A 23,121-nucleotide genomic window follows, 5' to 3' on the forward strand; every position below is an offset into this window, starting at 1 on the left:
ACAAACAACAAAAAACAAAAAAACAAAATCACACACAGACATTTGGACATAGACAGATGGAGACACACAGACACACACACACACACAGACACACACACTGGGGAATTGCCCACAAAGGACAAATTTTTTTTTTTAATTTTTTTTTACATTTATTTATTTGAAAAGGGACCATGTACAATTTTTAACATAAATGCTTCCATTTCATGCATTGCACCAGATTTAGCCAAAGGCAAATTTTTATCAGCAGTCCTCCGGCAGGTCATCACTAACAAATGATAAAATAACAATACAAACAATTTCAAAATACAATAAAACATACATATACGCACATTCTATCAGTGTTTATTTATATGAAAAGTCCTTTTTTTATATATATATTTATATAAGCAGCGGTCTGTGTTATTATAACTCTAACCTGCTCATACGAGTCTCCATCTTGCACGTGGATGACGTCGAATTTGTTGGTTGATCAATAAATACACAAAAGTTTTACAGAAGACAGATGAGTTTAAAAGCTTTTTCATTTTACTCATATACTACAGCACAACTCCACCGGTTCTTGAACATCAACAGTTCTTATATTATCTGATATGAACTGCTGAATGATCAGTATTTATTGTTAGGATTAGGGTTCAGTGAATGAACTTTCTTTGGGATGACAGTAAGAGCAGTACAAATGGGATCAAGGTCTCTCGGATCAGCAGGTTTTGTGCGTTTCTCTCCCTCCCTAAATGACCCGAGTCTCTGCCCTCGCCAGACGGGCTCTGGAGGGTTTGGGCGGCACTGGCGGGGCTGTTTGGTGAAAGTCGGTCATGAAGCACATATATGCTAATCTGCTGTGACGGGTCTGCGTCTGAAGAGGGTGATTTCCCCATGTGGGCATTATGTTCACTCTAGGGCTTCTATTGTCCTCCAAGCAAGAAAGCGGAGCCTCATCGTGACGTCTGAACACATAATAAAGCACCATACGCCAAGTCCTGAATCAACATGTAAAGAAACAAGCCTAAAAGTGTGCAGAATAGAAGACTGCCCATAGCAGCATTAACTCGTGTACTAAACAAACATGAGGTGGAGCTTTGTTTAAATGTTTTTGTTTATGCGATTTTAAATGCATGTTAGTTGCTGTTCCTTCCAGCTGTCAAGCACCACAGCATCTGATCCTAAAACAAAAGTCACCGCCAGTGTATCTCCAATACTGAGCTTCTCCCTAAAACACCGTACGTGTGTGTGTGTGTGTGTGTGTGTGTGTGTCAGTTGAGTCATGGCAATCCTCCCTCAGCCTCATTCACAAAAAACGGCGCCTCATGTCTAACCCGCCCATCTCAAGCCACCTCACATCATTGGCCATCGCTCATTTAACCACAACAATCACACAATTCTAGTCAAAGCTGGTTTAATCTTAACCATTATGCCAATAGAATCTCAGCTGAATTCGACAGACGAGGCTTTCTTACATGGGCTCACTGCAGTGAAGGTGAATCTGTCCGATCATCACTAACGGAAGCTGCTGTAGAAACATCATTCTGTTCAAAGCAGCGATAGAATAACAAACAACTACAGCTGCGCGGTGCGCGTGATGCTTTCGGTCCGTGCGCGGAGCCGATCGTTCACTCGTTCACTCACCGTATCGCAGCAGACGCAGGAGGCTCGCGGAATCAACGGCAGACATCTGAATTCCTCCGGAAAGCGCAGAAGCGACAGAAACGCTGCCTGACAGATTCCGCCATACTGGATTTTTGATTAGGGAATCACGTGTGGCGGGACTGTACTGTAGGTCTGCGAGAGGCGGGATCATCCACGCATCACACGCGCTCGGACCTGCACGCGCGGTGACGTCACTCACACTGACGCGTAATGTTCAATACAGCATTTCTTTAACTTTTGCTGCTGAAGTATCCATGTTAATAATCATTAAGTCAAACAACATCTGTATTACGTGAGTGCGTGCAAATAGTGATTTCGTTAACGGCTGATATTGGACTATAGAATGCTTCTGGTCCTCAGCACAGGTGATCTACGGCTTCATCCATGATGCATATGGGTATATTTTCATTCAAAATTACACCATTTTCTCGGAGCTCACTGATCTGCCTTCACACAAACAGTCTGTAGTGAGAAAAAGTCTTGTCTGATGAAGCTCTCTTGATTATAGGGATCACTGTAGACATACAAGAAAACAGTTTGCTATTATACAGTCATGCTTCAACTCTTTCTATTTGAACAGCCTATGTATATTTTATTAAAGTAGAGACTTTCATTTATGTCTTTCACTTGATATTTATTAAAGTAACAAAATAAGTGACTCTTTAATGATCACAATATAACAAGGTGCACAATTATTCAACCAAAGGCACTGTGATGATAGTGTTAGTCTGAATTATCCATCATCAAATATGTGTGCACTTTTAAGGTCACACTCAGTTTTTGTACCTTCATTGATTTACACTATATTGCCAAAAGTTTTGGGACGCCTGCCTTTACGTGCACATGAACTTTAATGACATCCCATTCTTAATCCGTAGGGTTTATTATGGAGTTGACCTACCCTTTGCAGCTATAACAGCCTCAACTCAACAAGGTTTAGGAGTGTGTTTATGGGAATTTTGACCATTCTTCTAGAAGTGCATTTGTGAGGTCAGGCAGTGATGTTGGTGAGAAGGCCTGGCTCGCAGTCTCCGCTCTAATTCATCCCAAAGGTGTTCTATCGGGTTGAGGTCAGGACTCTGTGCAGGCCAGTCAAGTTCCTCCACACCAAACTCGCTCATCCATGTCTTTATGGGCCTTGCTTTGTGCACTGGTGCGCAGTCATGTTGGAACAGGAAGGGGTCATCCCCAAACTGTTCCCACAAAGTTGGGAGCATGAAATTGTCCAAAATATCTTGGTATGCTGAAGCATTAAGAGTTCCTTTCACTGGAACTAAGGGGTCAAGCCCAACCCCTGAAAAACAACCCCACACCATAATCCCCCCTCCACCAAACATTACACTTGGCACAATGCAGTCAGGCAAGTACCGTTCTCCTGGCAACCGCCAAACCCAGACTCATCCATCGGATTGCCAGACAGAGAAGTGTGATTGGTCACTCCAGAGAACATGTCTCCACTGCTCTAGAGTCCAGTGCCGGCGTGCTTTACACCACTGCATCCGACGCTTTGCATTGCACTTGGTGATGTAAGGCTTGGATGCAGCTGCTCGGCCATGGAAACCCATTCCATGAAGCTCTCTACGCACTGTTCTTGAGCTAATCTGAAGGCCACACGAAGTTTGGAGGTCTGTAGCTATTGACTCTGCAGAAAGTTGGTGACTTCTGCAAATGTGAGCCTCAGCATGCGCTGACCCCGCTCTGTGATTTTATGTGGCCTACCACTTCGTGGCTGAGTTGCTGTTGTTCCCAATTGCTTCCACTTTGTTATGATACCGCTAACAGTTGACCGTGGATCATGTAGTAGCGAGGGAATTTCACGAATGGACTTATTGCACAGGTGGCAACCTATCACAGTACCACTGAGCTCCTGAGAGCGACCCATTCTTTCACAAATGTTTGTAGAAGCAGTCTGCATGCCTAGGTGCTTGATTTTATACACCTGTGGCCATGGAAGTGATTGGAACACCTGAATTAAATGATGTGGAGGGGTGTCCCAATACTTTTGGCAATATAGTGTATCTCTTATAGTAAGACCCATTTTCATTCTGCTCAATAACCCATGTAGGGAATTTAAAGAAACAAGTGCATTGACGTGTCAGAACAAAGACATCTCTGCTGTCACAGCTTTCTCAAGCACTGAGACACGTCTAAATCCTTATGTATCAAAGAATCATTCAATACTCTCTCACCGACTCTACAAGCAAGAACAGTGAGAATGACATCAGGCACACTGTTCAGCATGTGCTGCGCTGATTTATTCAAGTCTTGTATTTTCTTATTGTACTCATGGGTTAGTGTCACACTTGCTGTGGACATAATGCAAAAGACGAGAGGAAATTAAAGGAAAAGGAGTTTTAATGAACACAGGAACAGAGTAATACACTAGCATACCAATATCAACATCAAAGCAAGACAAAGGACTGAAGAAACTGAGGGCTTAAAGGGTTAGTTCACCCAAAAATGAAAGTCATCCCATAATTTACTCACCCTCAAGCCATCCTATGTGTATATGACTTTCTTCTTTCAGCCAAACACAATCAGAGTTATATTAAAAAATATCCTGGCTCTTCCAAGCATTATAATGGGAGGGAATGGAGGGCGAGATTCTGAAGCCCAAAAAAGCACATCCATCCATCATAAAAGTAATCCATACGGCTCCAGGGGATTAATAAAGGCCTTCTGAAGCAATGCCATGCATTTTTTAAAGAAAAATTGTCATATTTATAACATTATAAACTGTAATCACTAACTTCCGGTAACGTCCATATACGAGTCAAGTTCCGGTGGAAGAGTGACCTCTGACCCCACGCATAGGAGTAGCAAAAGTTTAGATGCCTCTCGCCGTTCACACAAATAGGGCTGTGCAACAAACTCCAGCTGCTCTTATATCAAAATCCTCCGACATTTTCTGTTAAAATTCTGATTCATGACCGGTGTTTTGTTTTGCTCTGTCCTCTGCGCTTCCGCGTTCATCAATACATCATGCGTCAGGTCAGAGGTCACGACCCGTGTATGGCATGACAAAAGGCACATTAGTATAGCGCTCATATAATGACATTCCTTCAGCTAATTGATAGTTTTATCTCAAGCTGTTTCAGCTCATTTCCACTTGGAAACACTCCCTTCTTTATGGAAGACTAATTAAATAATGCAGCATTTTCATTTCTATTATTTGATTTCATTAAGCGTGAACATGGATCACAATTCAGATCCACCCAACAAACCCTTTCATTTCAACCATCTGTGTTTTTTGCAGTGGATCCATGTTTAATGTTATAGATTAGTTTAATTTCTTGTGAAAGTTTCACATTAACAGTTTAGTTTGTCTCAGACTTGAATGAGTGATTGATTTGTAAGAATAAATGTGAATTTAAAATTGTTTTGGTGAAATGTGAGTCTTTAGCAGGGACTTCTGGACTGCTGGAGTTAAGAAAGCCTTTAGAGGTCATTTATAACTAACCCTTTCTTTAGCCAGCCAGCCCACTTGACTTTAAAAACAATGAAGTAACTGAATAATTTATTTCATAATCAAATAGTATTCCGTTATATACTCTTAAGTCCAGATGGTGTCATGTGATGTTTAGTAAACGGCCTGTGGCTCATCCTTACTGTCAGTTTAGTAGCGCAAGAGAATCTAGTTGCGATCAGGGTTTCCATAGGAACAGAGGATTTCTTCTCTTTTTGAACCTTTGAGCACATAACACATCTAGAAGTCTAATTTAATACCTTTTGTTGACTTTTTAATTACTTTTAATTAATATTCGGGGGATATATATACATATATATACACTAATCAGTTAAAAAGGTCTCAAAACAGTCAGATAGACACTTCATACAGGGGCCTAATTTCTGTACTACCAATAGAATTATGTGCTTCATATGTACTGAACCCTAATTCATTTATCTGAATACTGAACATTGTTTCCCAAAACTAAGCAGTAGAGTGACTGAAAATGTCACTGGTCAGAAGGTAATGTGTGTGTATATATAATATAAGGAGAATGTGTTCATAATGAGGGCATCTGGTGTAAAACCTGTGCCAAATCAAAATGTGTGTGTGTGTGTGTGTGTGTGTGTGTGTGTGTGAAGTTGACCCTGCAAATGAGCGGGAATAACGCTAGGAAGATGGATATGTGGATGTGTTCATAATGACATTAGATACATACAGCCGATATTACATCTTATTTTACAATTTCACATCACGTGTCCAACATATCTAGACAAATGTACATCACATATAGATTAAACTTTTCAGGTCAAATCGGTGAATGTGTGATTTGTGTTTGAACTGCATAACTAGCGCCATCTAGTGCCACAGATTATAAATCGGTGGGAACAACTGAGAGGTTGGAGCCGGAAGTCCCGCCTTTTCGTTGAGGAGAAGCAATAGCTTCTGGTCCACACTCCAACACAGTAGATAGCGATGATGCACCTTACCATTGGTGCCACCCGCCATTAAACCAAAGAAGAAGAAGAAGACGAAGAAGAAGCAGATGAAGAAGAAAGCAACGGGCACGATTGGCTGACGCGCCGTCCGTCAGCATGTTCTTCACGTCGTACGTCAGCGCGAGCTGTCCGGGTGAGCACGTGAAATATACGAGCACACCAAAAACGATCAACAGTAGGTTTATTATTCAGGAAACATTGAATTTGACGAAATCTTGTCATAGGACTGTGATTTAGTTCAAAATAATATCGCGAATAAGGGTTAGAACATAGAAGTTGAGCTGAAGCGGAAAGAGCTCGTGATAAAACTTTAACAGGACTGTAATGAATAAATTAAATTAATAAATAAACTGATGATGGACAATCCTGAGGAAGATTCACTGCAACTGCACCAAGATGAAGAAATCATCGAGGTTATTGACCTCAATGATACAGAACAGACCGCAGGTGTGTGTTTATGACCTAATGTTTACATGTTGCGTCAGATGATGATGATGATGATGATGATGGGGTGTCTGTCTGTCTGTCTGTGTGTGTGTGTGTGTGTGTGTGTGTCTGTCTGTCTGTGTGTGTGTGTGTGTGTGTGTCTGTCTGTGTGTGTGTGTGTGTGTGTACACAAGTTTAACCTACACTGTTTCCATGAGGAAAAACATACTGAATAATATTTGAATTAATATGTAAAAAAAAAAAAAAAGCACAAACTTTTTTCAGGTTGTTATTTTATGGTTAAGTTATGGTCAATATAAATAGAAAGTCAACAGAGATATTAATTTGGGTGTGTGTGTTCCCTCAGAGGATCTGGCGGAGGAGCTTGAGGATGTAGATTTTGCAGATGCTGGAAATGCAGATGATGATGGATGGGAGACGGAGGATGAGATGGAGTCTGAGCAGGACGACAGTGAACTCACTTTCTCCAAACACACGGGTGACATTTTAGTCACTTGAGCATCTGTGTGAAAGGGTTCATCCTTCATCAGCTCTTGTTGAATATTGTGTTTGTGTTGCAGGTTCTGTCTTTTGCGTTAGTTTGGACCCAGTGACCAACAGTCTGGCTGTTACTGGTGGAGAGGATGACCGGGCGTTCGTGTGGAGTGTGTCTGATGGAGACGTGCTGTTTGAATGCACTGGTTAGCAGAAGTCATGTGCATCATATGTACAGTCCGTGTCCATCAACACACATCTGATTGTTTCTGATTCCTGATTCATGTCAGGTCACAAGGATTCTGTCACGTGTGCTGCGTTCAGCTGTGACTCAAAGCTGGTGGCGTCTGGTGATATGAGTGGCCTCATTAAAGTCTGGAAAGTGGAGAAGAAGGAAGAAATCTGGTCTTTTGAAGTTGGAGACCTGGAAGTAAGTTTAAAGCACGTCATGTTTGTGTTGCGCATGTTTATGGACAGTGTTTAATGTATCCGTCCTCTACTGCAGTGGTTGGAGTGGCACCCCTGCGCTCCGGTGCTCCTGGCCGGCACAGCTGATGGAAACGTCTGGATGTGGAAGATCCCAAGCGGAGAGTGCAAAACGTTTCAAGGGCCAAACTGCCAGTCAACCAGTGGAAAGATCCTTCCTGATGGTGAGAGCTGAGACTTTCAGAAGCCTTTGAACTTTGTTGTACGTCTGCTGTTCTAAGCGTCTGTCTGTTGTACAGGAAAGAGAGTAATTGTGGGCTACGAGGATGGAAGTTTACGTCTGTGGGACTTAAAACAAGGCAACACCATCTATGTTATCAAAGGTAATTCATACTCCTTGTATTACTCGCTTTCTTCTGTACATTTGCAACTAAATTTTAAGATTGCGACTAAATGGTCACATTTTGAAGCTCATTTTGCAACTCCTGCTGGTGTGAGTAAGTTCAGTTTGAGGAGCTGCTCAGCTGTCTTTGATTATGGGCTGCCATTTCTGTACGAGAAATCCTTAAGGGGCGGTCACACTGCACTTTTCGTTCCATTGACTTCCATTCAAACGCATGCGAATGCGTCAGACCGGAAACGCAATCTCGTGTGAAAAAATTTCGCATTTCGCTGCGTTCCAAAGTTCAAGTTTGGTGAACCTGTGAATTCGCATCACGTGAAGACGTGCGACCAGTAGAAGATCGATTCGTCACGGCATGACCTTTTGGCTGAATTAAAAGAATTATATTTTTGCAGTAAAGTCGAGTATGTTCTATTTTTTTTTTTTTACATTTTGAATGTATTACTTTAAGCTATATGTTGAATTCTTGTTTATACAAAAGACGCTGTAGACTGTGACATCATATCACGACCGTTACAGCATCCGAAGTAATTTTGCACGTTCAAAGTCTAGTGTGACCGCGGCTTTAGTTATTCACTCCATGCTGTGAAGTTTAGTTGAGTTGTGCTGTTTCAACACTTTGAGTGTTTAACTTTTCCTATTAAAGCGTAGAATGTGAGAATGACACAATCAGTAGAGAGGAAATAAGTTAAAAAATCCATGCGATATTACTTACTGGCCCAGAATGAGCTGTAGCGGTGTTGTTTTCTCAGGTCATGACGGGCACCAGGGTCCTCTGACATCTCTGGCGTGTAATAAAGAGGGAACGCTGGTTCTGACCGGATCAGTGGACGGTCAGGCTAAACTCATCAACACATCTACAGGAAAGGTGAGGCCAGTTAGAGCTGTGCCTATATAAGCATATGTCAGTGTTTTTACTTGCAATACTGTATTGATATTTTTCATTTGTGCATGTAATGAGGTAGTCTCAAATCACTGGTGTTAATTTTGTCAGCTATTTTTTTTAATTTTTTTAATTTGGTCTTAGGTTTAGTCCTGTGTCAAATGTACTCTTTAGTTTTTATCACATTTAATCAACCTTGTTCTGTTTTTGTTTAGTCAAATTTTAGCCAACTAAATAGGAATTTTAGTGTAGTTTGTCAATGTAAACGGAGTATGGGTGTGCGATATCATGATTTTTTTTTTTATCATGGACGATATCTCCACAATCTGCTTTTGAAGAAATATCATAGTATCGTGCTACAGCACATTCTGTCAGTTGCAATTCTGGCGCCTCCGTCCCAACATACTGAACGACGCGATGTACATTCACATCACGTTAACGCAGAGGTAGGGTTACATTCACGTGACATTGCAGTTATTCACATTCACGAAAGTTTATTATTCGCATGCGCTTTAAAGCCTTGCCGGTTAAACACTTTTTATTTGCGCACTGTTCTGAGCGCGTACTCTCGAAGCGCACACTAAAAGCCTGTCAAACAGAGAGTGAGTACTGAACTAAGTTATCTTTTGCATCTTATTGCTCTTAAACTGTCAAATACACACAAGGTTTACATAAACACAGCTGATTATGTCTTACATGAACATAAACAGTTGGGAGATAACTGAGTGCTTGTCTGTTTATTAGATCCGTGCAGGTGGTCTTAAAGCGACAGCAGCCTAATAAACCTGCTGCCGCTTGTCATCTTGATCAACAACAAAAGACAAAGAGAAAATCACTTTCTACTCTTCACTGAATAACTTTAGTAGCTTTAATAAGAATCCGTGCATATTTTATACAGTAAAGTCCAGCGTTTTATTTTTACATTTATTTAATTTCTTACTTGAATATTACTGTTAAATACACCTACTGTAAACAACAATAACAACAACAAAAAACAGTTTATTTCATTTGTATTGTAGTGATTTTACTTTTGCCCATCCAAGGATGTCAAGTAATGTAGTGATTGGTACTCACATCACCGCTGGCATTGTGATTTTGGGATCACGCGTCTTAAGGTGTGGTTATGAGTACATCAGATGACCACTTCCCCCTCCCTTAGTACTTTGCACCAGTCAAGGACTTTTACCCTGGCAGTATGAGAACACTCCCAACAGGAGGCTGTTCAGTCATTTAGAATGAATGTAAACTAGAGGGAGTTGGTCAGCTGATTTATCTGAAAGATTGGTGAGATTGCTAAGGTGTAGAGCCTCTTCTGTATTATCAGCACAAGGCAGAAAAAAAAAATTAACAAAAAGATAAACAAGGACAACTAACACAACTGCTAAATGAATACCATGAATGATAAAGGAATAAAGTGAACACTTGAACACCATCAGAGAACTTCACGTGTTCTGCTTACAGTGTGATTTTATTTATTTTCTTCTTTAGGTGTTATGTTCATTTTCCAGCGAAAACAGTGAAGCAAAAGACTCAATGCAGGAGCAGGATTCCAACTCTGTAGAATCTGTGGGATTTTGTAATGTGTAAGTAAAGCAAATGATCTGTACTCAAGGCACAAGTATGTAGTAGTGTTTTGATGAAGTGCAAACACACATTGATCAGCCAGTCTGCTGCAGCTCTACCTCCGTGTTTTTAATCTGCTGGTCAGACTAAATCATTCACTAACCTTAATGATCTCACCCAGTTCTGTCACAGCCAATGCCAGTCTCGGAGCAGATCCGTATTTTTTTTTTTTTTTTTTTGAGTAACATCAGTCCACAAAAACATTGATTTGTTCTGTAGTCATCATCAGTTATGTTGTGTTTTTTTCTGTCAGGCCAGAGGAGAACTTGAGCCTGCAACTGTAGCTGCTTTTACATGGACTTTAGACACATGATGAAATCATTCCGATTGATGAATCCGAACATGGTGTTTACATTAGCGCTAAATAAAGTGATCGGGTTGATGTGTGCATTTATCTGTTGTCTGTTTTCCGCTGTTAGCCATCATCGTGCCTTTGCTTCTTTTCTTTGTTTTTAAAAAGCAGACTTAATATTTATCTACTTCGGGTCCTGATTAGGAGGCGAAGAGCACTGCTCATATTTACCAAGCAGTAAATATTCCCACAACAATGAGTCTGTTGATGAGAGTCTGAAGCAAGGACTGCTGGGATGACATTGTCCTGCACTTCACAGATGACAAGTGGAATAAGAATTTTAGAATACAGTCTTTCATTCAACAGCTACAGCTCATTCAGTGCATCACACGTCATTACGGCATTTACATCACTGCACGTGTGCAGGACTTTTTAGTTTCAGTGTTTACGTACTATTGATTGGAAAATGATCATCAATAATGAAATGAGTTCAATTCAGCTATAAAACAGTGATGTCATCATCAGCTCAGTTCGGTTCTCATCCAATACTGTCAGTACAGTCAGATCAGTAATATTGTTGAAAATTACTAAGCAAGCCAGAGGCGACAGTGTGAAGAACCCAAAATAGAATGTTTTAATTCAGAATATTTCATCTAGCTCTTTCTGCTTTATTACTGTAAAGCCGTTATTAAACAATCTGTATTGTATAAAGCGCTACATGTATAAACGTGGCATCATTTGTTTTTTGCTGTATGTTTCAGGTTGCCTCTAGTCGCTGTTGCGTATCTGGATGGCACACTGGCCATTTATGATATGAATTCACAGAGCCTCAGACATCGGTGTAAACATGAGGTAGTAGCTGAGAATCCATTTAAATATGGCACATAAACGTCTTCGCTTATATCATCGGTGTGTTGATTAACGTGTGTGTGTGTGTCAGGTTGGTATAGTCCACCTGCAGTGGGAAGAGGCATCTGCCGTGGTTTCCACTTGTAATCTGGCTGGTGCTGTCACTCTGTGGGACGCTAGATCGGGTATCGTGATGTCAGAGTATCGCGGACACTCTGCTGAGATCCTCGACTTTGTGCTGAACAGGTTAGTCTGTTAAACTGTAACTGAACTTAATGTTGTCTTAACTTAACTGTTTTGTCTTTGTGGCACATGGGCCTGTGAGAGAAAGAGCTCACGTGACAAATGTTCTATATATAATTAGTTTAGTTATCAGTAACACAATGTAGGCACGATTTAAAAAGCTAAAATTGTGTATGACTGACAAGTGGCGATTCTGAAATGAATGCTTTATTTATTATTTCACATAGTTGATAAATGCTCCTGTTTCGCCAGAATGTAAATTTTCAGGAGTCACAACCGGATTTAAATATGGGTGTGAATCCCCTAAATTATCATCCCGTGTGTGTATGGAAAACGGTTTGCACCCGAAATTGATTTGGCATAGCATTTTGGTGTCTTGTGTGTTCATCCGCTATTTCTGACCAAAGCAATAAGACGTTCATGATTTTTTCATAGTAAAAACTTACGTTCGGCAGTTCTATCTAAACCACGGGCAATGCACGGTTTTGTTTGTTTACTTTCAATATAAAGCATTTGGATTTATTAAGCTTCATTATGGGTCTGTTCTTTTTCCTGTTTTTTTTTTTTATTTTTAAAAAAAAAAATTTTTTAGCAAGATTTGGCAATAGGAACGAGTCAAGGCTCGTACTTCTGTCCTTGTGACATGTCTTTGATGCATGTTTAAATACGGCATTAACAACTAGTTCTTCACTTCGATTCCGTACACACTGCAGAGAATTGCTGTTAATGTGGTTGTCACTACTTGAATTTTTTGGGAGTTAATTCTGTTAGAATGTGGTTGTCATTCACGTTAATTACTGAACTGCGTGTGAACAGAACCGGGTTAAACACTAAAAGGTGGACTGACAACCGGGTTTAGCTGCAGTGTGTGTATACAGCTCCATAAAATCTGTTAGTTATTTTATAACTGTTTACTCTGACATAGGTTTCTGTGTTGTGATTGGCTGAAACCTGATATAAGTGGAGAACAGAACAGAGTTGTGTTGTGTATTGTGAAATGTTCCTCTTCGTCCATTAATGTCATCTACACCAAATCACTTGCAGCTGCTATTTTGCTTTCTGATTGTGTTAAAGGGATAGTTCACCCAAAAATGTAAATTCTATCATCATTTACTCACCCTCATGTCATTTCAAATCCAGAAGACCTGTGATCATCTTCAGAACACTAATGAAGATATTTTAAATATTATTCTCTCGAATTTTGTCAGTTTTGTCCATAAAATTCAAATTAAAGATTGAACATACTTTGCTTCCTTGATGTGTTCTACCTCCATCATGGGTAAAATATTAATTTGTGCAGTAACTCTTTCATAGTTTGGCATGTTGGGTCAGTGTTCACAGCAACTCTGTGTCCACAGAGAGGCGTCAGTTGCCGTCACTGCCGGAGGAGACCATAAAGCCAAAGTCTTCTGTCTGCAGAGGCCCGACCGGTAGGAGCGACGGACCTTCATCCTCTGACCGCCTGGAACTGTAAAAACCTCACTGAGACACAGTCTGCTTTAAACGGAAACTTTATAAAGTTTTAATAGAGCTGTGCTATTCTGTCATTTATGTCATTCTTGTCATGACTGTGTAAATCTGACACACTGTTTGTTCTCATCTTTTGCTTAAGCTACATACAGGTATAGTTGGGACATACACTATATGGCCAAAAATTTGACTATTACAGTAATTTCTGTGAGAACAAATATTAATACTATACCATACAGTGACATTCTTGAGAAATTTGTGCTACAGAGTTTGTGGAGGATCTTCTTCTGCTCCAGCATGACGGTGACCCTGTGCACAAAGAAAGGACCATAAAGAAAGAGTTCATTGACTGTAGTAGGGATTAATGTGACTGATCTGCAGGCCAGACCTGAACGCCACTGAACACCTGAATTGGAATGTCGACTGCGAGAGCCTCCATCATCCAACATATGTGTCTGACGCACTGCTGCTCTCGTGTCTTGTTGAACATTTTGATTATTCTTCCACACTCAGTAAAGCTTATCTGTGTGGACATCTCTTTCTGCACAGGGTCGCTGTCATGCTGGAGCAGAAGAAGATCCTCCTAAAACTGCTGCAACAAAATTAAAAACAACTTTCTAGAATCTCACTGTATGGTGTAGCATTAATATTAGTCCTCACAGAAATGACTAAAATTACCAAACCCATTAATTAGAAGGGCATGTCCACATTCGTTTGACCATACAGTGTTGTATAAAATTCACTTTTGGCATAATCGTTACTGTAAAAATGCACATTCACTCATAGGCTCAGATTTCTAGACTGATGGGCAGATTAAAGCTGTCTGTTTGCTCGTTCAGAAACAGTTTTCCTCATTCTTCTCCCACCGCGCTGTGAATCATTAGCAGTGACACAAATTTGAATCTGCCTGTGGACGGTCTTGGCAGAAGTTTATTGCAGATTGGATTAGCCATACATTCTGCTGTAATTAATCAATGTCATGTTGAAACAACATGAATGATGTCAACCTTATTTTTTCCCTTTGTAACAAGTTACCTGCAGTAATTTAACATGCCAAGAAATGTGATGCGTGAATAAAAACACAAGTGATGTTAAACCAGCTGTGAGCTCGTATTTGCCAGTGAATCCACTCCATGGACCCGTCCCAAAACACAGACTTGCGGTCTTTGCACTTCACCACTTGTCTGTTTGGCTCAAGTGTTCAGATGTGCTTTGATTACCTGATGGGACACACTTATTCCCCCGGTTTCACAAACAAGGCTTAAGCTAGTCCTAGACTAAAATGCATGTTTGAGCTGTTTTAACAGAAAGTAAATTGCACAGACATATCTTAAAATATGTTAGAGCCATTGTTTTGTCTCAAGATGCACACCAGTAATGTTTTTTTGTAGTGTACGTTTATAAAAGCTACTTAAATATCCTAATTGATCTTAGGCTTAATCCTGGCTTAGGCTAAGCCCTGTCTGTGAAACCAGGCCATAGTGTTGTAAAAATGCTAAGTTATGTTTTACAGAGGTTTATTTTAAATACATTGCCCTTTAAAATAAATGTCTGAATGTCTGTAACAGGCAACACAATTTAATTGTGGTGCTTCTAATTAAGTGATAAAAAGCTGTAAACATTTTACAAAATACACATTGTCCCCCTATATGCAATATCACATTAATTTAACTTACCCTGAAAAGTTTTCCTCGTCACTGCGGCACGCAAGTTCCTGAACAATGAATGATGACGCTTGCTAACACCGCTATTTGATAGCCTTAGCAAGAGTGTGTATTTAGTGTGCATTAAGGCACTGAGCTTTGGCATATTAGATCTGGGACAGACTTGCGTACTTCCTGTCATTGCACACTCTCTCAAGTGGCCAAGATCGCAAGTGTGGCTATTGGGACAGGCCCTAGTTCACTGCAGCTGTGTCACCTGGAAGTGCAGCTTGTTTATTTCCTGCTATTTGAAGAGTGGCTTCCCTTTGTGCTGTTAGTCAATTCAAGTCAAGTCACCTTTTTTATATAGTGCTTTTTACAGCAGCTCTTAAAGAAAATGGTGTCATTGTCCAGCTTAAGTAAATTCAGTATTGATTCATTCGGTTGTAAGAATCAATAGTTATTAATTTAGTCAATTTATCTATATCAGCACTGGAGTAAACCGTGATGTCACCGTCCAGTTCATTTTAGTTTGCATACAATGCTGTCAATGCAATGCAGGCAGATCAAAACACTGTTGAATATCAAATGTCAAGTGTCCGCAACTAAGCAAGGAAAAGGCGATGGCGGCAAGGAACCCAAACTCCAACAGGTGACAAAGAGGTGTTAAAAATGGAGAAAAAAACCTTGGGAGAAACCAGGCTCAGTCGAGGGGGCAGTTCTCCTCTGGCTAAACTTTGGGAGAAGGATCTACCGCCTGCGGTTGATTTTGATATTCTAGGTATTATTAACTGGCCTGAATTCTGAGATCGCAATAGACGTGAAGGACTATAATGCGTTAAGAGTTCACTCAGGTACTGGGGAGCTAAACCATTTAATGCTTTGTAAGTAATTAGCAAGATTTTAAAATCTATACAATGTTTGATAGGGAGCCAATGCAGTGTTGACAGAACCGGGCTAATATGGTCATACTTCCTGGTTCTAGTAAAAACTCTAGCTGCTGTGTTTTGGACCAGCTGGAGTTTGTTTAACAGGCGAACAGGGCAACCACCCAGTAGAGCATTACAGTAATCTAGCCTTGAGGTCATGAACGCATGAACTAACTGTTCTGCATTTGTCATTGAGAGCATATGTCGTAATTTAGATATATTTTTAAGATGGAAGAATGCGGTTTTACAAATGCTAAAAATTTGTCTTTTTTAAATGAAAGATTGGTATCAAAGAGCACACCCAGGTTCCTAACTGACGACGAAGACTTAACAGAGCAGCCATCAAGTGTTAGACAGTATTCTAGGTTATTACGTGAAGAAGTTTTTGGTCCAATAATTAGAATCTCTGTTTTTTTCTGAAATTAGTTGTAGGAAATTACTTGTCGTCCAATTTTTTATATCAGCTATGCATTCCGTTAATTTTGTGAATTAGTAAGTTTCGTCAGGGCTTGAAGAAATATAGGGTTGAGTATCATCAGCGTAACAGTGAAAACTAACGCCATGCTTCCTAATGATATCTCCCAAGGGTAGTATGTACAGAGTGAAAAGCAACGATCCTAGTACTGATCCTTGCGGTACTCCATATTGAACTTGTGATCGATATGACATCTCTTCGTTTACTACTACAGACTGATAACGGTCAGATAAGTATGATTTGAACCATGACAGTGCAATTCCACTAATGCCAACATAATTTTCGAGTATGTTTAAAAGAATGCTGTGATCGATAGTGTCAAATGCAGCACTAAGATCCAGTAACACTAATAGAGAGATACAACCACGATCTGATGATAAGAGCAAATCATTAGTAACTCTAATGAGAGCAGTCTCAGTACTATGGTACGGTCTAAATCCTGACTGGAAATCCACACAGATACCATTTCTTTCTAAAAAGGAACATAGTTGTGATGATACTGCCTTTTCTAGTATTTTTGACAGAAAAGGTAGATTTGAGATCGGCCTGTAGTTGACTAATTCTCTAGGATCAAGTTGTTGTTTTTTAATAAGAGGTTTAATAATAGCCAGCTTAAAAGTTTTCAGTATGTATCCTAGTGATAAATATGAATTAACGATATTAAGAAGAGGATTAATGACCTGGAAGCATTTCTTTCAATAGCTTAGTCGGTATAGGGTCTAACATACATGTTGTTGATTTTGATGATTTAACAAGTGTAGACAATTCTTCCTCTCCTATAGCAGCGAATGAATTGAATTTTTTCTCAGGGACACTACAATGCACTGTCTGACGCAATAGTGTAGTAGACGGTTGCATGGTTATAATTTTCTCTCTAATATTGTCATTCTTGTAAGTAAAGAAGTTCATAAAGTCATTACTGCTGTGCTGTTTGAAAACATCAGAAGTTGAAGCTTTATTTCTCGTTCATTTAGCCACTGTATCAAATAAATACCTAGGGCTATTTTTATTTTCTTCTAAAAGATTTGAAAAATAAGCAGACCTAGCAGTTTTTAAGGCCTTTCTGTACTCAATCATTCTCTCTCTCCACGAAATGTGAAAAACTTCTAGTTTTTATTTTCTTCCTGGCTGCTCTCTTAAGGGCCCGAATGTGCTCGTTGTACCATGGCGTTGGACTAATTTCCTTAATCTTTTTTAAGCGCAAAGGAGCTACTGCGTCTAATGTGCTGGAAAAGAGAGAGTCAATAGTTTCTGTTGCAACATCGAGTTCTTCTAAACTGTCTGGTATGCTGAGCAGATGAAACTGATCAGGGAGATTATTAATAAAGCGATCTTTTGAGTAATACTGAAGATATTACTATAAATTACAGCAACACCTCCCCCTTTGCCTTTCCGACGTGGTTCGTGTCTATAATAGTAACCTTGCCACATTAGTCTGGTTTTAGCCAGGTTTCTGTCAAACACAGCACATCTAGATTGTCTGTGATGATATAAATTACAATAAGTGCTTTTGAAGAAAGGGATCTAATATTCAGCAACCCAAGCTTTATCATTTGTTCATCAGTATTATATCTGTTTTTTATTTGTTGAACATCAATTACATTTTTACCCTTAAATGGGTTGGGGAGTTTTTTGTATTTACACAGACACAGACACAGTCTCTATGTGATGATATCTAGGTGAAAGAGTTTCTATGTGTTGGGATTTATCTGACTTCTGTAACGTGAGGCAGCTAGCAGATGGTCGGTTTAGCCAGTCTGTCTCTTCCTGACTTGGGTCCCAGTTTGTCATGTTTCAGCTCTTAGACTATGTGCCATATTACTAGAGAGAAGAGCGGCACCATCCCAGGAGGGATGAATACCATCTCTTTTCAACAGGTCAGGTCTGCCCCAAAAACTTTTCCAATTGTCTATGAAACCTATATTATTCTGCGGACACCACTTAGACAGCTAGCCATTGAGTGATGATAGTCTGCTAAGTATCTCATCACTCCGATGAACAGGAAGATAACCAGAGCAAATTACAGTATCTGACATTGTACTTGCAAGTTCACACACCACTTTAATGTTAATTTTAGTGATCTCCGACTGGCAAAGTCGAACATCATTAGTGTCGACGTGAATAATAATCTTAGAGTATTTACGATTAGCATTAGCCAGCACTTTTAAATTTGCTTTGATGTCAGGCGCTCTGGCTCCCGGCATGTGACTATGGTGGCTGGTGTCTCTATTTTCACGTTCCGTGTAATAGAATTGGCAATTCAGTTCAATTCCGTCTCACTGTCACCCAGTTGCCCTGCTGCACAGGCTCTACAGCCGGAACTGAACAATGTACAGAGTTCACTAAGCTAGTCGCATCCAAAACAGTATCTAAAGCCCTTAAATTCTTACTATCCTCGATTAAAGTTTGGATGCGTGTCTCTAATTCTGAGATTTTCTCTGTCAGCCTGACTAATTCCCTGCATTTATGATGTAAATCCCTCGTTGCTGACAGAGAGAACTATACTAAGCATGTGACAGGCAGAGCAAGTAACAATAAAAGGAGATGACATGACTCGCCATGTGTGTAGACTGATCCGACTTACCACAGCTGTTTGAACGCGTAGAAAAGGAGCGCGCGAGACTGATAACAAGCTAACAAGCTAGCGAAATGCTAACGCATTGTGATAGCGATTTAGATTAAACGATTAAAAGCTAGCGACGTCAGATTAATGTGATAGGCAATAATAGACAATATCAGATATATGGAAATAATAATATAAACAACAAGCAATGATAATAAGAGATTCAAAACAAAGCTACGGAGCTACAGACGCAAACCACTCTGAGCAGTGAGGCAGACAGGAGCCCATGGAAGTGGTGGTTTTAAGGAAAGTACTTGTGAAATAAGTGTGCAGATGCAACAGTATGTCTAGAACCAGCATCTGTCCGCAGACGTCTTCTGCGATTGGTTGTAAAGAACACCTTCAGCTCTTAAAAGTACACATACAGTTAATGTTCATGAAACCAAATTTGTCATAACAGCTGTTAGACTACTTATGGTCTCTCAAGGTATCATGCACATGTTGAACATGTATGCTTTAAAACAGCTGCCCAAAAGGATATTTGGTATTTTGATGTCATGTTGTGTCATGATGTTCAGTTGTGAGCATGAATGTTAGTCAGTCAAACTATATTAGACATTCCACTGTATTTATTCAGTTACAGTAACCAGGACTCCCACTAATACATCAGCAAAATTGTCCATCCTGACCATACTGATAACCCCATCTTATGCATAACACAGTTGTAGTTTTTTTCTTTAAGTAATACACTGATGTCATAAATGTACACTAGTACTAAATTTATACTAAATTTGTACTAATTTTTTTTCATAGTAATTACTTACAATATCACATTCCCAATTGTGTTGTAGTACTGCATATCAGGAAATCAGATAAATACTGGTAAAGTAGACAAATATAATACAAAAAAATATATAATTAAGCACTGAATACTATTGAATCTGTCTCTTTTAGTATGAATGTCCCTAGTTTGCATTAGCTCAGTTTTAAGAATGGAATAAAATATCTGTTTCAGGCATTTATGTAGTTGTGTGTATCTCTGTACACTGTATCTCTTAGTAGTTACACACATCTCTGACGTCCTCATGACCCATGGGTCTCAAACTGTCTGTATTGTCTGCTATCTTTATCTGCCATGCATACATGCACCAGCATACTGATGAAACTGATGTCATTGCTCAGAGTTTTACGAGTGACGTTCCCGCTGGACTTGCCCCTGTTCACTTTCTCCGCTTGACAAGCGACTTTGTTTCTCTCCAGCCGCCGAGGATCTCACTGTCCAGAGCTCTGATGAAAAATCAGACATAATGGACAGTGCTATTTCCTTTTGCAGTTTGCTAACCTGCCTGCAGACTTTTCTTACATAGTGTTAAACTACCTGACTTGACACTATGATGATGAAGACCTAAGAAATTTACTCTTCACTTCAAGCCAAGCTGACAAAAGGTACATTTTTTTGTCTCATTTTTTTGTTTGCTCTAAAAATAACTTTTTAGGAAACAGCATTAATAAAGAAAGTGTTGAAAAGGTATTTTAGCGTCTGCTTTTATTTGTAATGTTTATGTAGGCATTCAAATGTTTATTTTTAAACTGACATTTTTATAGACTAAAACATTCGTTGTATATCAGAGCCAAATGTGTATTTTATTTGAAGTTGTACTTGAAACATCTAATCTAGTGCGCACCTAATGTAAAGATTCTGAAAATGTAAAATAACTGCAAGGACATTTCTAAATGTAAATCTGAGTTTACTATTTGCTTAAGGATATGATAATGTCAGAGAATAGCTATTAACTTTGTAGATCACAATTATCTAGATTTGAACTTGAAGCACTTTCGTATTAGCAACTCAAACTTTTTTGAACGTGTGACTTGCTCACGTCTGCAATTGAGCTAAAGAGGAATCATCATGATCAGAAGATCTGCTATGCTTCTTACTATCTTGGAGGTATCAAGCAGCATGAAAAAAACGGGGCTCAGCTGTCGCAATCTGTGCTTGTAACACCATAAATGCAGTGTTCCCTTGCTTATAAAAGGTATTTGAGGGTCAGTAGGTGCTTTTCCACTGTCGTCCAGTGCAAGCCAGGGCTAACAACGTGCCGGCAGGGCCAATAGCCTCAGACCTCGAGCCGAGACCAAAACCAAGCTGCGTTTCCACTGTCGGGGCAGTAGAACCCACCCTTAACACGCCTCTATAGAACGACGTCATACAATCCCATCATTTCACCAGCACAAGGAAGCTACCAGACTGAAAAGAAACTACATCGGGAGTGCACATCAAACATGCTGAATCATGCTGTATTTATCATTATTTCACATAAAATGAGAACACATACTTATTCAGTTGCGCCTGCTTCCATTTATTTGTGATCACAGCAATGCACAAAACAACTTCAGAGGCTTACACATTTAGAAAAATACTATTAAAATGTCATATTTTGTGTCATATTTCTTTAGAAAGAGTGAGCATTTCTTTTTATTTTTCACATAATTATGTGATCTGAGGAGGTTTAAGTGAACTCTCCCGTCTTACTTACTATTACCGCTTTGGACCAAAGTATTTGGGGGCCAAAAAGCCCTGGCCGTTGGCCCTGATGAAGCCCCGGAAGTGACAGTGGAAATGCGACGGGCCCTGGGACGCACTAGCACACTCTCTTTTGGCCTGACAGTGGAAACACGGCTAATGTGGCAATAATAACATCTGTCATATAGTTTCTCATTGAGGAAAATATGTAAAATCAGCACTGAAACCTTTCAGAGGAAGGAGAAAAGAAATTATTTTTGTTGACAGAATTTAAGTAGTAAATTGGATTAATGTTTCATTGTTCAATAATATTTCTTCATTTGTTAATGTTTAATCAATGTATTTCTCTCCTCTTCATTCAGATTGAACTCTTCTTACAATGGACGTTTGGCATGGAGAGTTGTGGTAATGGCTACGGTGATGCGAAACACCTCTGGGAGTGATGTGGAGGCCCAGCTAATCTATGCTATCACCCTGCCCATCTCCTGCGCCATAATCCTGATCAACCTGCTCATCATCCTGGCCATCACCTGCAGCCGTCAGCTTCACAACTCACAGAACTACTTCTTCCTAAGTCTGCTGGTGGCCGACTTGTGCACAGGCGTGGCGCTTCCCTTCATTCCCTGGATGGGCCTGAACCGCCCTCTCAGTTTCTCTTCCTGTCTGCTGGTGCACGTTTTCCCCAACTTTCTGTTTCTGGCCTTCCTCTTTAACCTAGTACTGGTGCACTACGAACGTTATCGGAGTATTGTAAGCCCCCTCCGACGTGGACAACTCTGGCTGCATCGGCGATTTGCGCTTCCTCTGCTGGCCGCGTGGATGCTGCCGCTGCTGTTCGCACTATTGCCTGCCTTTGGCTGGAACAACAAGGCTATTCATGACCTGAATGGTTGTTGTCCAGAAACCAATAGCACGGCACATTCTAACTGCGTGGCATTGACTGGAGAGCGTTGCTGTACATACCGCAGTGTCTTTCCAAATGCTTTCATCTATTTGGAAGTGTACGGCCTACTGGCACCCGCCATCCTTTCCATTGCTGCGATGACATGCAGGGTGCTGTGGATCACACGAGAACAGCTGAGGGACATCCAGCGTCTGCAGCGTGCCGTAGCAAATAAGGAATACAGACGGAGAATGGAAATGCGTTACGCTTGTTGTGTGGCAGCTGTTTCCCTCGCCTTCTTGGCCTGCTGGGTGCCCTACATTGTTTACACCCATGTAGGGATGGAGTTTTTGCTTCGGCGGGGAGGAAAGAGCAATCGCACTGGACACATTGTGCTGTCCTGTGTCGGGGTCGGGGGCATTGCTGTCGTGCCCCTGCTTCTGGGACTTGCCAACAGGGAATACACAGATCCAGTCAAGAAACTGTTCCGCAAACTGAGGCACCGCTACGGAAATACAAGTGTGCAAATGGACAGTAGCCTTCGATTCTGTCACAGTTGATGTGATTGAAGTTTATATTTATAATATTAAACTTAAGATAAACTGTGATTTTGTTTTCAATTTCAAAATAAAACGGTTTGGAAAAATAAAATGGTTTGGGCATAATATACAAAGGACAAAACCAGCTGATGTTTTGGAACAAATGATTAAACAAAAATGTTCATGAACTGATTGAACCTGCTTCAATGAGGCTCTCAGCAGTGGTTAGGAGGTAATTTGAATAAAATATTCATCTACTTCTATTTTAGGCATTGTTGTTTATTTGGCCCTGTTTTGGAACAGGTTTTCAGTCATAGACAGCCGTGCTATCATTCTATGGTAGATTTTCCTGATGCCACCCAGAA

General features: G+C 40.2%; 3 protein-coding genes across 4 annotated transcripts in view; 2 read left to right on the forward strand and 1 right to left on the reverse strand.

Moving 5' to 3' along the window:
• LOC127514069 (histone deacetylase 4-like) overlaps positions 1-2,019 on the reverse strand; it is a 34,061-nt gene extending 32,042 nt beyond the window's left edge. The window contains exon 1 of one of the 2 annotated variants that reach the window (XM_051896444.1): positions 1,624-2,019. The gene's annotated coding sequence lies outside the window, so the exon portion shown is untranslated. The remainder of the gene's footprint in view (positions 1-1,623) is intronic. The other variant, XM_051896445.1, reaches the window with a different exon arrangement.
• Positions 2,020-6,040: 4,021 nt separating this feature from the next.
• Positions 6,041-14,296, forward strand: aamp (angio-associated, migratory cell protein). The gene is made up of 11 exons (XM_051896447.1): positions 6,041-6,537; positions 6,884-7,015; positions 7,098-7,217; positions 7,302-7,441; positions 7,517-7,661; positions 7,737-7,820; positions 8,593-8,708; positions 10,212-10,306; positions 11,400-11,490; positions 11,579-11,733; positions 13,089-14,296. The coding sequence occupies exons 1-11, from the start codon at positions 6,444-6,446 to the stop codon at positions 13,162-13,164; spliced, it is 1,248 nt and encodes a 415-aa protein (XP_051752407.1). The 5' UTR covers positions 6,041-6,443; the 3' UTR covers positions 13,165-14,296.
• A 149-nt stretch (positions 14,297-14,445) lies between these two features.
• LOC127514071 (G-protein coupled bile acid receptor 1) lies at positions 14,446-23,019 on the forward strand. Its single transcript, XM_051896448.1, has 2 exons — positions 14,446-20,256; positions 21,697-23,019. Exon 2 carries the CDS (start codon positions 21,743-21,745, stop codon positions 22,775-22,777), a length of 1,035 nt encoding a protein of 344 aa, XP_051752408.1. The 5' UTR covers positions 14,446-20,256; positions 21,697-21,742; the 3' UTR covers positions 22,778-23,019.
• Positions 23,020-23,121: the final 102 nt, after the last annotated feature.

The sequence above is a fragment of the Ctenopharyngodon idella genome, chromosome 6, assembly GCF_019924925.1.
Source record: "Ctenopharyngodon idella isolate HZGC_01 chromosome 6, HZGC01, whole genome shotgun sequence".
NCBI lineage: Eukaryota > Metazoa > Chordata > Actinopteri > Cypriniformes > Xenocyprididae > Ctenopharyngodon > Ctenopharyngodon idella.